Source organism: Polypterus senegalus, chromosome 1 (assembly GCF_016835505.1).
Source record: "Polypterus senegalus isolate Bchr_013 chromosome 1, ASM1683550v1, whole genome shotgun sequence".
Classification (NCBI taxonomy): domain Eukaryota; kingdom Metazoa; phylum Chordata; class Cladistia; order Polypteriformes; family Polypteridae; genus Polypterus; species Polypterus senegalus.
The window spans coordinates 163,449,247-163,464,494 of NC_053154.1; the positions used below are offsets into that span (position 1 = coordinate 163,449,247).

General features: G+C 38.9%; 1 protein-coding gene across 1 annotated transcript in view; it reads left to right on the forward strand.

Moving 5' to 3' along the window:
* LOC120534323 (E3 ubiquitin-protein ligase RNF168-like) overlaps positions 1–15,248 on the forward strand; it is a 35,935-nt gene that overhangs the window by 5,206 nt on the left and 15,481 nt on the right. Inside the window, exons 3-4 of the mRNA XM_039761829.1 lie at positions 2,737–2,813; positions 10,109–10,279. Of these exons, the coding sequence (XP_039617763.1) occupies positions 2,737–2,813; positions 10,109–10,279 (248 nt within the window). The remainder of the gene's footprint in view (positions 1–2,736; positions 2,814–10,108; positions 10,280–15,248) is intronic.

The following is a 15,248-nucleotide window of genomic DNA, read 5'->3' on the forward strand; positions in this document are numbered from 1 at the left end:
GCTTACTACTCTAGTTAAAGTAATCAAGGAATGCGATCATGAAAACATCTGAAACTTGCTTCATTTTCTACTATCCTTTTTCAAACCTTCTTACCAGTTTAGGAGCATTGTGGATACTGTTCCTAAATCGTCAAGCTGTAGTGTTTTTAAAAGTCATGGTCAAATCTATACTTGTAGCAATTGGTAAAACACAGTACCATCCTGCCTATGCCAATACAAGATTTAGTCAGTCAATACTTGAATTTACAAGACTGGGAAAGGTTTTTCTTTTTGATTTTGTCATATCATAGACTGCAGCAACTGTACAACGTACAGTTCTTAGCTCTGCATGTGTGCTGCTTGAGTTTGCTTTTCAATAGCGTACAGTGGAACCTTGATTCACCACCATAAATCATTCCAAAACTCTGGTCGTAAACTGATTTGGTCGTGAACCGAAGCAATTTCCCCCATAGGATTTTATGTAAATACAATGAATCTGTTCCAGACCATACGAACTGTATGTAAATATATTTTTTTAAAGATTTTTAAGCACAAATGTGCATTCTATGGTGTAATTAACTACATCGTAATAGTAAACTAAATGTAAAAACATTGAATAACAGTGAAAAAACCTTGAACAACAGAGAAAACTAACATTGCAAGAGTTTGTGCTATAGCCTTACGACCCGATGACTGTAAACACTTTTTTTAAAATGAGTTTTAAGCACAGGGGAAAAAAAACTTTAGCAAATCCGAACTTTAAAAACCAACCACAAGCAACCAAGAAAGTAACATTACAGGAGTTCACGCTAATAGCCTTACAACCTGATCGCTGTAAACACTTTTTTTTAAAATGAGTTTTAAGCACAGGGGAAAAAAATGAAATTTGAAAAATCCGTAACTTAAGAAACAACCAAGAAAAGTAACATTGCAACAATTCACGCTACGAACTGAAAAATGAACATTTGAAAAATCCGTAATACAAAAACTAACCATAAACCACCATTAAAATTTACCTTGCATGAGTTGAGTTCTGGCATGAAGTGAGGAGGAACTGGGTGGAGAGGAGGTTACAGTGCTTAGAAGCAGGGCTGTGGAGTCGGTAGATAAATGCTCCGACTCAGACTCCTCAGTTTATAAATCTTCCGACCCCGACTCCTCTGTATGTATATACTATGCTAATGTATTTTCTACATCCATTGAAGGAAAGGAAGGCAACATACATGTCATTTCACCACAGAACTACTGGCTAGGAAGCCAGCACTCTACTATAATGCCAGATTAAAGACAAACACAATTGATTGGCGGCCGCAGATTGCGGGTGTCCACATGGACGGGCAGATCCAGCTTGCGAAAATCTCGACCACCGCCCCCATCCAAAGTAATGTGATGCCTCTGTCTGCTGCAGTGGCTGTCTCCTCTGTCAGCCAGCCGGAAGTTTAGTGCATTGTGTCACTCACCGGCCAGCTGATCAGCAGAACGAGCCTCTGCTGGAGACAGGTAGGGAGATCTGTGTTCTCGGCTCCTTCGGCGCCCTTCACTAGCGCATAGCGAAGGGGAGCCGACGGAGCTGAGAACACACCAGATGATTTTTCAGGCTTTTGACGCATGATGACTCGTTGAACGGCCGAGAAATCGGCAGTGCATCTGTAAATGGGGGCTTTAGGCTAGGTTCACAGTTCCCTGTAACAGTGGAACACGACACAATGGAAAGCGGTGCCGCACCTTACCTGTGCATTACATCCCATATAGTGACGCATACAGTCAATGAAAAGCATGCTTCATGGTTACTTGACATGTTCGTTTTGTGGTAACATTATGCACTGCATGCATTGGGCTTTATTCTTACAGCAGAGAAGTAGTTCATTATGACTGTTTGTGAATTGGGACATTTCAACTTACTTTTTTAATTACCATTTAAATTTAGTCGGAGTCGATTAACTTTTTGCCGACTCCAGGTACCCAAAATTGTCTCCAACTCCTCGACTCCGACTCCACAGCCCTGCTTAGAAGCCATGGTTAACTGCAAAAGCACACAAAATACTGTACAGCACAAAGAGTTCACAGGTAAAGCACGCCCGTCTGACTGAGAACAATAAACAGGGAGAGGCTGAACACATACTTAAATACAGTAATCGGCGCGTACGAACCGGAAGGAAAATGAAATAGAGCACAAAGAGTTCACAATGAAAGCATGCACATCTGACCGAGAACAATGCAACACGTGCGGAAATCATCGGCGCGTACAAACCGAAAGGGAAACTGGCTTGTTCGTATACCAAGTGTGTGGTCGCGAACCGAGGCAAAAGTTTGGCGAACTTTTTGGTCGTAAACCGAGTTGTATGTGTACCGAGACGTTCGTGAACCAAGGTTCCACTGTATTTATCCAGTGTTTTGGTAAAACTTGGCTTTACTTAAATTGGTTTTCTCTGTTGCCACTTAAACATGAAAAAATGTTGTTTGTAGTTAACTATGAATTTCTACTTTCTATGCCTGTGACTATGGAAGTTCACATATGGCTGAAGGAATTACATTTACCAGAGCTACATATTGTATACTGGAATTGTTTTATTATGTTTTGTCTTGTCTTTTTTACATAATAAAATCTTGATTTAGGGTTAGAGAGACAACCTGAGTTACTGAAAGAGTAAGAAAAGCAACAGGCTTCTAAATCACATTATTCATGATCTTATTTACTGATAGTACATGTATTCTATATCTTCCTGTGTAATGTGAGCTCTAATGTCTTGATTCCAGAAACCGATCTGTGCCCTCCTCCCCGACTGAGCATTCCTGGAGAGCTGAGAAAGGAATACGAGGAGCAGATGAGAAAGGTAACTGGTATATTTTTAATTCATTAGTCTATGGCATACAAATTATGCTTATGTGTATACTATAAATAATTCTAAGACACAAGGTTGAGAATTTTACTGTAGTAGAAAAATATCTGTTAGATGTTATAGCAGAATCTGGCTTTTCATGTAAACATTTGTCTGTTCTTCAGAGAGCCAGACCAACCCCCTTGGTATCCTTTTAATCAACTATAATAGTTTTATCACCATGGTAAGTTTAAGATTTGATTTACTATAGTTTTTTTCCCTCCAAAAACAATTTCTAGATAGCATCATTTCTAATAGTTTGAATGGGGATGCATTTGTTAGAGTTGTTGTTTCATAATTTGAGACTTGATTTCAGGAATAACTAACATTCAATTTATGAATTTACACCATATAGAAAGCACTTTAATGATGATTAACACTAGAATTACTAGAGCCTACAAAAAAACTCGTAGATCCGTCCCACCTTTAATCGCTTCCTAAAACCGTTCTCACCTCTCCGCCAGCTTCCTTTGAGCTGTAAATGTGCCGATAAAAGAAAACTGCAAGCAGCCGTCTATTCCATCCCCCCACCGACTCAGAACGTGCACGAACTTCTCCAAGCTCATGCCTCGATTATCTGGGAGTGAAGTGGAGTTTTAGAGTGGAAATAATAGATTGTTATTTGGAACATACGCATTTCATGTGTGTTCCGTTTCTACAGTGATCTGTGTAAACACAATGTTAAAACAGAAACTTTTTCATATTTTAGTAATAAATGTTACAAAATGTAGACATAAACTATAAAATGTGTGAAGCCTGACAGCCAAAGTGCAAATAAACATTTTCATAAAAGGTTCAAGACTTTTACAACAGCTTCCGTGACGTACTGGTAAGATTTCGTCACTTAGAGCGCAGTAGACTTGCTGTACTTCAAGAGATCCGAGTTTGATTCCCGCTAGGGAGAAAATTTATTTATTTTTAACCTTCGCTGTACTGCCTGCCTGAACTCCCTGTCTATCTATATAGTAATAACAGTAATTTTATTATTATATAGGAGCTTCCCTGTCTGCCTATCATATAGTGCCTTTCCTTCCTACCTATCTATATATCTATCCCCTTAGCTGTTTTTTATATATCTATTATACAGTGCCTTCCCTGTTTATTTATATATCTAGTGCCTTCTCTGCCTGTCTGCCTGTCTGATTGCATATAGCGCTGAACTTACTGCTCTGTACTATTCTGTCCTCTGCATGTCCTGGAGTACAAAAGAAACACCACCATACAGCAACATGTGCGAACTGGCAAGATCGGGGAAAAAACACGCGGTCACTGATTACAAACCGCAAGATGAATGAAAGAGACAATATATGTAAAAACATCATCGCACTAATGCAATATTATTTGAAACGAACACCGTCAGATCAGGTTTGAATATGCGCCCGATCTGACGCTGTTCGTTTTCAAATAATATTGCATGTACTGTGCGTTGAAACTGCTGCACTGAATAAGCTGACTCCTTCTGTAACAGCTCGTGTATTCAAACCCGATCTGACGCTGTTCGTTTTCAAATAATATTGCATGTACTGAACTATTTTAGAATAAAAACATACATTTGATTTCAGTCTGTCTGTAAGAGCCAGTGTAAATGCATGATAATTGTAAAGGTTAGCTTTTTTTTTTTAATTCAGTTCCATTCTCTGTCGCGTTCACGATCCCCACTATCCCCGCCCCCCACAATCTGTCAATGCTGTTTTATTTGGAGACGCGCTATAGCTCGAATGTGATTTATTTTGATACGCGCTATACTCGAATGTGATTTATATAGGGAAGAAAGTACAATGTAAGGTGCTCATTCAGTGTAATAGGAACCATAGCACAGAGAGATGCGTACACTGCAACAAGTACACGTCGTGAATGTAGGAAGGGTGTGTGGGAATTGTTAATATTTGAATGTGATGATTTTATATAGCACGGATCGGAAATCAGCAGTTCTTAGCATTGCACAACGCAAGCTGTCGTATCAAATGCCTACTGTAACTTGCTTTATTTTTTCTTCACTATAGTCTAGAATAAAAGTGCACTTGTTTTGTTATACTTGTACACCAACATATGTTCCTGTGTTTGAGCGACACGGGCATGCTCAAAAAAATAGACGTGTAATGCCATGAAAAGTGCACCCAGGCACTTCAGTTCGCAAGCATTGGTATGAGAATGCAGTCACAAGTACGCTTTGTGAAAACAGCATTCTCATTGGGGGGTGGGGGGGTAGTATAAGGGTCCTGAATACAACTGAGAGAATGAAAAGTGAATAAAAAAAAAAAACGAACCTTTACAAGTATCATAAATTACATCGGCTGTTACACACTGAAATCAAATGCATGTTTTTATTCTAAAATAGTTAAAATAAGAGCAGTTTACTTCTCAAAACTGAATTGTGTGGGATTGAACTCATTACCTTTTAAATACTAGTCAGCGGCTGATACCATTACGCTACCATGGCAGCTGTAGTAAGTATGTGTCAATGTGGCATGCTAAGGCAGCTTTTTTCTGCAGTTATATTTTTGAATAAAAGCATGCTTGTTATATTTGTACCTTTTGTAAAAGTGTTTGATATTTGGACTTCAGGCTTCATACATTATATACACTCACCTAAAGGATTATTAGGAACACCATACTAATACGGTGTTTGACCCCCTTTCGCCTTCAGAACTGCCTTAATTCTATGTGGCATTGATTCAACAAGGTGTTGAAAGCATTCTTTAGAAATGTTGGCCTATATTGATAGGATAGCATCTTGCAGTTGATGGAGATTTGTGGGATGCACATCCAGGGCTCGAAGCTCCCATTCCACCACATCCCAAAGATGCTCTATTGGGTTAAGATCTGGTGACTGTGGGGGCCATTTTAGTACAGTGAACTCATTGTCATGTTCAAGAAACCAATTTGAAATGATTCGAGCTTTGTGACATGGTGCATTATCCTGCTGGAAGTAGCCATCAGAGGATGGGTGGTCATGAAGGGATGGACATGGTCAGAAACAATGCTCAGGTAGCCCGTGGCATTTAAACTATGCCCAATTGGCACTAAGGGGCCTAAAGTGTGCCAAGAAAACATCCCCCACACCATTACACTACCACCACCAGCCTGCACAGTGGTTACAAGGCATGATGGATCCATTTTCTCATTCTGTTTACGCCAAATTCTGACTCTACCATTTGAATGTCTCAACAGAAATCTAGACTCATCAGACCAGGCAACATTTTTCCAGTCTTTAACTGTCCAATTTTGGTGAGCTTGTGCAAATTGTAGCCTCTTTTTCCTATTTATAGTGGAGATGAGTGGTACCCGGTGGGGTCTTCTGCTGTTGTAGCCCATCCGCCTCAAGGTTGTGCGTGTTGTGGCTTCACAAATGCTTTGCTGCATACCTCAGTTGTAACGAGTGGTTATTTCAGTCAAAGTTGCTCTCCTATCAGCTTGAGTCAGTCGGCCCATTCTCCTCTGACCTCTAGCATCAACAAGGCATTTTCACCCACAGGACTGCCACATACTGGATGTTTTTCCCTTTTCACACCATTCTTTGTAAACCCTAGAAATGGTTGTGCGTGAAAATCCCAGTAACTGAGCAGATTGTGAAATACTCAGACCGGCCCGTCTGGCACCAACAACCATGCCACGCTCAAAATTGCTTAAATCACCTTTCTTTCCCATTCTGACATTCAGTTTGGAGTTCAGGAGATTGTTTTGACCAGGACCACACCCCTAAATGCATTGAAGCAACTGCCATGTGATTGGTTGATTAGATAATTGCATTAATGAGAAATTGAACAGGTGTTCCTAATAATCCTTTAGGTGAGTGTAGTCTATGCTTACATTTTGTCATTTACTACTACAATATGAAAAACGTTTCTGTTTTAAAAATGTGTTTACACGAATTACTGTAGAGACGGAACACACGTGAAAATGCGTGTATTCCAAATAATGATCTATTATTTCCACTCTAAACCTCAACTTCACTCCCAGATAATCAATCACGGCATGAGCTGGGAGAAGTTTGTGCACGTTCTAAGTCGTTGGGGGGGATGGAATAGCCGTCTACTTGCAGCTTTTCTTTTATCAGCACATTTAGATTAACAAAAGACACTGGCGGAGAGATGAGAACGGTTTTAAGAAGCAATTTAAGGTGGGACGGACCTACGAGTTTTTTCGTAGGCTCTGGTAATTCTAGTGTTATTTGAAAGTCTTTTGTGGTCCACAACTAATATTTTATAAAGACATGCAGATTAGTTTGAATGTTGACTTGATTTTTGGTCTATTTAGGTGTCTGTGTAATTAGATGGTGTTTAGTCAGTAACTCAGTGGAGGTTTTCTTTTCTCCAAATGGCTACTTGCAAGTCTTTCCAGGAACCCAAGCTTTGCAAAAGCTTGGGTATGGGATATTAGCACGTAGTGCTGCTTGGTAATGATGAATCAGTCAGAGATTAGAATAAGACACATACACAAACACCCCCATGCAACTGGCCTCTTTTGGCTATTTTATATAAGAAATAATATAAGCATGCCAGATGTTGAGGTACCCACATTTGGATTTTGAGTCTGCTTATTATATGGCTGTACTGAAACTGAGTTTTCATGGTCTGGGACAACTTTGCCAGGGCAAGCTTTAATCAAAAGTGCTGAGATGGTTACTTAGCAGTTGTATTATAAGACGGTCCTTAGATTCACATGAATCAGAATGGATTGGGATGATGTTTTATGATGCTGGAGAAGTGTTTCAAAATCTGAGTCTAGTGCAACTGTAAATCAGAAAAAAAATTCTGTTCAGTAGGTGTGTTTTTAAGAAACAAAAGAATATCAGTTTTACTAATGACACAAACTTGACATTCAAAATTATGAAAAGACTGATTTTGCAAGTGATATGCAAAAATAGACTTGTAAAATACAGAAATATTGCATTATGCAGACTAAAATGATACTAATATTAATTTTAGGTAAACCAACCTTGTGCACTGGCCAATACTTAGCTTCAGACAGCAGTAAATACAGCAGAATTATTTTTATTGACTGATTCACAATAACATGATGCTGCATAGCTTGTAACAGTCTCCGCAAACACCATAGTCCTTCAGAAATGTAAGATCTTAACTAATGAAATAATTACCGTAGCTTAAATCCAGAAGGCCATCCTTAGCCTTTTGAAAGTGCACAGCTGATTTTGTGTGTACCTCTGTTGCACTTGCATTTGTTGCTTTTGGACAGTTGTCATCTGGATTTTGAAACAGAATGTCCACTGGAGAACAGAAAGATGTATAACTGAATCACACTAACAGTCTGTCTCAATTTGTGTCAGTGTTATGTTTTTACATTACAACAACAACAACATTTATTTATATAGCACATTTTCATACAAACAGTAGCTCAAAGTGCTTTACATATTAAAGAATAGAAAAATGAAAGACACAATTATAAAACAAAATAAATCAACATTAACATCGAATAAGAGTAAGGTTCAATGGCCAGGGGGGACAGAAACAACAAAAAAACTCCAGACGGCTGGAGAAAAAATAAAAAAATAAAATCTGTAGGGATTACAAAACAATAATACAAAAAAAAGTGTGAACCTAAAGTATTACTTATACATCTATTAGTGTAATGAGTATCCCTACCCATTATTCCAGTTTGCAGCATCTTTGCTAATTTATGCAAAGAACTCAACTTAACCACCCAAGGAATGCACTGTGTCAGTTTCTAAGCAAGAATTTTAGGATCAATGGTGTAGGTAGAGCAGCATTTTCTAACTTTCTCTGTGGTGGCACACTTTTTGTAACTCATAAAATCCCAAGGCACACCATGATTTTATCAAACACATAATCATGACATGTATACACTTGCTAAATTATCTGAAGGGCTGGGACTATCAGTGATGCTGGCCAAAAAAAATGCAGCTTGGAGGTTGACATTCACAAACACAGGTTTTAATGAGTTCTTTGGATGCATTTTTCTAGCTGCTTCTTCCCTTTGCCCGCTCATACAGGCAGTCCTGTATAGCACTCCATGGTATCTCTCGTTGTGCACCAGTTGAAAACACTTGTTTAGATATATTATATTGTATAATTACAAAGTCATTGATGGTGATGAACAATTGAGGATGGCATTTGAAGAGTTTTAAACACCCGTTTTAATTTATGCCTAATTAAGAGATGCTTATTTCAATTATGTCAGTCTTTAGCATTTCATTCACGCTTTGTTGTCATTTTGATGATTTAAGGCATTCAAATTTAGGTTGTACTTGCTCAAGTAGTATTTTCTTAAAATGTCAGGTTTCAGGTCATTGTTTAAATTTAAACTATGCAATTTAATTTTTAAAATTCCTTTGTCTTGATTCTACATTAATTTTGTGATTCTGTGTATATTTACTTCATGATTTGTGTTTTTTTTTATGATTGCCTGTTTTAATTTTAGGTGTGATTAATTGTGATTCCCAGCCCTAATAAAAAGGCAAAACTATAATAACCTTGCTAACACAGTCTTAAAATAAACTAAACAAGAGTTTTTCATTCTTCCATTGTCTTTCCTGGTTCTTCCAGTTAATAATTGTAAAACTCCACAACTGATCATGGAGGTATCGGACACAAGATATGCTAAATCTTGTTAAGTTGGTGCTCGATTCATTGTTCATTTTATTTAAGTTCACTTTATTGGACATTAATACAACAATGTGTTGTGCATTATGGAATTTATCTTTGTGGCTGGAAGTTTTCATTTTTAAACAGCAAGCTGAGATGGACACTGCAGATGGCTACATCCTGCATGTCAGAGAACTTTCATGCCCAGTCATTTAATTTTATCATCTGAAACAGCTTTAGTTCCTCTGTGTTGACACCTTTTGATGGTTTATTTTTTTGCTTAAATGCTTCTAATTTAATGTAATTTAAAAGAACACATTAACACAGTAAATCATCTAAAAATGTGATGCTTGTTTTCATGATTTTGATGCTGAAGAACTGAAGAGACATTAAACTTCAAAAGTAAGTGCAATTTTAAAACTATAACATGATCTGCACTGTTATAATCTCATTGATTTAGGGTGGAGCCCTGTATGAGATTACAAAAGTTTATCAACATCCAATAATTGGAACAAGTGGGAACCCTTAAGATTAAAAAATTAAAAAAGACTGAAGTCCCATGTTGTATTGATAAAGATGCATTTAATTGCATTATTTTATTTTTTCACTTATTGTTTAAACTGTTGATTTTTAACTGGTTTATGTTTGTACAAGTATTATGCTTAATATGAATATTAATAAATATAGCTAGAAGAAGAAAAACAAGCACTGGAAGAAAAAGAGCGACAAGCAAGTGAAGAATACATTCAGAAACTACTGGCAGAGGAAGAGGAACGCAGAAGGGAGGAAAGGTGCATTGAGGAAGAGTTGCAGTTAAAAAATGATGAAAAGCTAGCCTATCTACTTAGTGAGGAACTAGTAAGTTTTTTTTTGGATTTATGTTTCTTCCATGTGGTCTTCTAACTATTTTTGCATAAAAAAAACAACCTTTTTTGTAATATCAATTGGGGGTGTTTTTTGGCATGGTTATTTAACAAGTGAACAGAAAGTTGTTAAATCTCATAATTTAATGCAAGGCGCAAGAGATTGCAGGGAATGTGCTGAAAAGTGCTAATTAAATATACTGTATATATATTCCATTATAGCATTAGTTTAGAAATAAAAATATATGAGTTGTGCATAGCTTGAGAGCAAGATGATGTGACCAGTCACTGCAGTGTTGCACTCTGCTTAACTTGTTGTATCATGCTTTTGAGTGAAGGAGCTAAACATTATGTGAATCGCTTTTTAACAGTAGAATCCCTGAAGCCTATGAAAAAACTCATAATGCCCACCTTAAATTGTCTCGCAACTCCTCATCAGTGTCTTTTTGTTTTGCAAATTTGTCGCTCAGCAACAGGCAGCCTGCTATCCCATCCCCCACCGACGCAGCTTTAGTCGTATACAAAATTCTCCCAGCTCATGTCTGTTTATCTGGGTGTAAGGTGCTTTGAATTGTATAGGGTAAATAATACATCGTTATTTGGAACGCATACATTTCATGTGTGTTCCAATCTAAAATTATGTGTGTCAGCATCAGATGACAGGAAATGCAAGGCAAGAAATGCTGAGTACATAACAAGAACAACCTTTTTTCTGTTCTACTAATAATTGGCAAAATACTGACGTGAAGTGCATAATCTATGAAGACTGAAGTCCATATATCAAATAAACACTTTCACAAAAGACACCGATACAACAAAACAAGTGGGTTTTTTTTTGGTTTTTTTCTAGTATTTAACTAAAGTAAAACAAATTGGGATAGGGCATGACACACACACACATCTGCTTGGCCAGTGTAGATGTAAGAACTGCTGTCCCAAATTTGAGAGGTTGCAGGTTCGATCCTGGGTCCTTCATGCATTAACTAGTTTTTGTAGTTAGCAGCTATTATTACTATCATAGAATAAAAACATCCGTCCATTATCCAACCTGCTATATCCTAACTACAGGGTCACGGGGGGTCTGCTGGAGCCAGTCCCATCCAACACAGGGCACAAGGCAGGAAACAAACCCCGGGCAGGGTGCCAGCCCAACCTCAGAGAATAAAAACATAACATTTGATTAATTTGAGGCCAGTGAAAATTTATTGTACTTATAAAAGTTAATGTTTTGTTTAATTATTCACTTTTATTCTGTTGTTCACACTCCCCCCAGTCTGAGTTGTGTTGCGGTACGTTAGTCAGAGAAAGTGCTGTGTAGAAGCTGTCTATTTTTATGATTCTGCCTTTGTCCAGAAACAGCTCCATAAGCTTTATGACCACTGTCTCAGAAAGTCTTTGCCCTGGGTTGTAACTCAAAACACAGTTGTCAACAAAATGTTGCCAGACATCGGAAATCGCAGCAAATCTGCCTTTTTTCACGTGTTCTTCACGGGTGTCTTTGCTGTCAAAGCACAAATTTCGCATGATAGTTTGATAGTGGTCACGGAGCATTGTATCTTTGATTGCCATTACAACATATAGTTCTGAGCAGACATCAACCACAGCATCCGCTGTGTTCATCACTGCTCTTGTGAAAAGTATGGAGATAAACGCAATCAACTCAAAGAGGGAGAGCTAAGTTCGTTGTACCACGTGAACATCAGTGACAGAATAAACTGAATCTTCTTCTTCTTTCGGCTGCTCCCGTTAGGGGTTGCCACAGCAGATCATCTTTTTTCCATATCTTCCTGTCCTCTGCTTCTTGCTCTGTTACACCCATCACCTGCATGTCCTCTTTCACCACATCCATAAACCTCCTTTTAGGCCTTCCTCTTACCTGGCAGCTCTATCCTTAACATCTTTCTCCCAATATACTCAACATTTCTCCTCTGCACATATCCAAACCAATGCAATCTCACCTCTCTGACTTTGTCTCACAACCATCCAACTTGAGCTGACTCTCTAATGTACTAATTTCTAATCCTATCCATCCTCGTCACACTCAATGCAAATCTTTGTTAATTCTGCTACCTCCAGTTCTGTGTCCTGCTTTCTGGTCTGTGCCTCCGTCTCCAACCCATATAACATCCACTGTGCCTGCATTCTCTTTTTCACCTCTCTTCCACAATCCCCATTACTCTGTACTGTTGATTCCAAATATTTAAACTCATCCACCTTCGCCAACTCTACTCCCTGCATCCTCGCAATTCCATTGACCTCCCTCTCATTTATGCACATATATTCTGTCTTGTTCCTACTGACCTTCATTCCTCTCCTCTCCAGAGCATATCTCCAACCGCTCCAGGGTCATACATATCCTGTACAACTGTTGCGTACTTCTCTGCCGCTCCAGACGTCCTCATACAATACCACAGCTCCTCTCGAGACACCCTGTCATATGCTTTCTCCAGGTCCACAAAGACACAATGCAACTTCTTCTGGCCTTCTCTATACTTCATCAACATCCTCAGAGTAAACATCACATCTGTGGTGATCTTTCTTGGCCTGAAACCATACTGCTGCTCACTAATCATCACCTCACTTCTTAACACACACACACGTATATATATATATATATATATATATATATATATATATATATATATATAAACATCTATACAGAATAAACTGAGTAATAAAATAAAAAGTACTACCTTTTTACAACTAGCCAAAATTGTGTTACAGACTCAAATCAAATGCATGTTTTTATTATTTTGTCTCTATTATAAAAAAAAAAAAATCCTGGAAAGCAAAAGCAAGGCGACGATATGTGATCTTCTCGGAAGTTCTAGGAAGACATTTAAAAACCCCGGCGAGACAAAAAGACTTGCTACGGAGCATCTCGCGGGGACCGTAAACATGAGACTTGGCGCCAAGAGATTGTCCCAGGACCGTCTCGCAGGGGCATGGAACATGAGATTCTTGCAAGACATGCCCTACTTACAAGAGATAAAAGAGCACACCCATCAAAAAACACTCAGTCGTGTAAAGGCATGTAGTGCACACAGATCCTGTGCTCTGAACATATATAAAGCGTATAAGGACAATACGGAGAATAGAGACCCAAAGGTGTTGGGGAGAGAAAAAGGCAGATAAGAGATTATGAAAGCAGTGGAATTTGAAAGGCTCAAACAAATGATGGCACGATACACGTGCAGAGAAAGGTAAAGAATATGAAAACAGTAAAATTCGAAAGTGTTGTAGCATCCCAGCCAGGTTGAGGCCTTTTTGGTTTTAAGTGACTGTTCTGTCTGATTGAGGGAGGTCGGAGTACAGCACAAAATACTGATAGCGGGGTATTGATTGATACGGTAAGGGGGGGGGAATGAGACCCGAGGGATGAGGGGTTGGAGAAGGTGCTAGAAAATTGTGTTTGGGGTTAGGAAGTCGGCAATTGTTCAAGTAAAACTTTTGTGACACTTTATCATGTCAGTCGCTACAGTATCAAAAGAAAAAGATAGTAAAGATCACATTAGCGCAAACAAAAGGTGAATAATCATCAGAACCAGGTGTAATTGAAAAAGAGCATGAGAAGTTGAGGTTAGAAATAAAAAGCAAGGAGTGGAAAACAAAGTCTTTTTGCATTCGCATCATTCAATGCACAAAACATGGATTTACACAATAATAGACCATATGCTATGAGAATCTGTGGTTCCGCAACAGTTAAAGCAACGACAAGTTGAATTTCAAAGAAAACACAATACAGTGGGTACAGAAAGTATTCAGACCCCCTTCAATTTTTCACTCTTTGTTATATTGCAGCCATTTGCTAAAATCATTTAAATACATTTTTTCCCTCATTAATGTACACACAGCACCCCATATTGACAGACAAAAAAAAGAGTTTTTGAAATTGTTGCAGATTTATTAAAAAAGAAAAACTGAAATATCACATGGTCCTAAGTATTCAGACCCTTTGCTCAGTATTTAGTAGAAGCACCCTTTTGAGCTAATACATTTATGAGTCTTCTTGGGAAAGATTCAACAAGTTTTTCATACCTGGATTTGGGGATCCTCTGCCATTCCTCCTTGCAGATCCTCTCCAGTTCTGTCAGGTTGGATGGTAAACGTTGGTGGACAGCCATTTTTAGGTCTCTCCAGAGATGCTCAATTGGGTTTAAGTCAGGGCTCTGGCTGGGCCATTTAAGAACAGTCACAGAATTGTTGTGAAGCCACTCCTTCGTTATTTTAGCTGTGTGCTTAGGGTTATTGTCTTGTTGGAAGGTAAATCTTCGGCCCAGTCCTCCACAGGGTGTCTGGGCTTTCCCTTAAAGATAAGGTGAGAAGCTCGGTCATCCAGGAGGGGATCAGATTAGAGCCGCTGCTCCTCCGCATCGGGAGGAGTCAGATGAGGTGGCTCATTGGTGCCTCCCTGGCGAGGTGTTCCAGGCACATCCAACCGGGAGGAGGCCCCAGGGAAAACTCAGGACACGCTGGAGGGACTATGTCTCCTGGCTGGCCTGGGAACGCCTCGGGATTCCCCCGGAAGAGCTGGAAGAAGTGGCCGGGGAAAGGGAAGTCTGGGCATCTCTGCTCAAGCTGCTGCCCCCTCGACCCGACCTCAGATAAGCGGAAAAGGATTGATGGATGGATAGAAAGGGTGTTTCTTTAGATCCTAGTAACCATAGGACAGTAAGATCAATGTTCATCACAGGTAAATCTAGGTAGTTTTCTATGAGATAGCAACTAAAGGATATGAGCAGAGTAGTGCATATGATTTTTTTATCTTGACTTTCAGATAACATATGATAAGATACCATGTGAGAAGTTAGGCATCAAACCACAAGAAGTGAGAGTTCAGGTTACAGTGTCTAGATTGGTGCAGAATTAACTAAAGCACAGGAAGCAGATAGTTGTGATACGAGAAACTTTAGCAGAATTGGATGAAGAGTGGTGTCCATCAGGGTCAATGCTGCTGCAGCTGC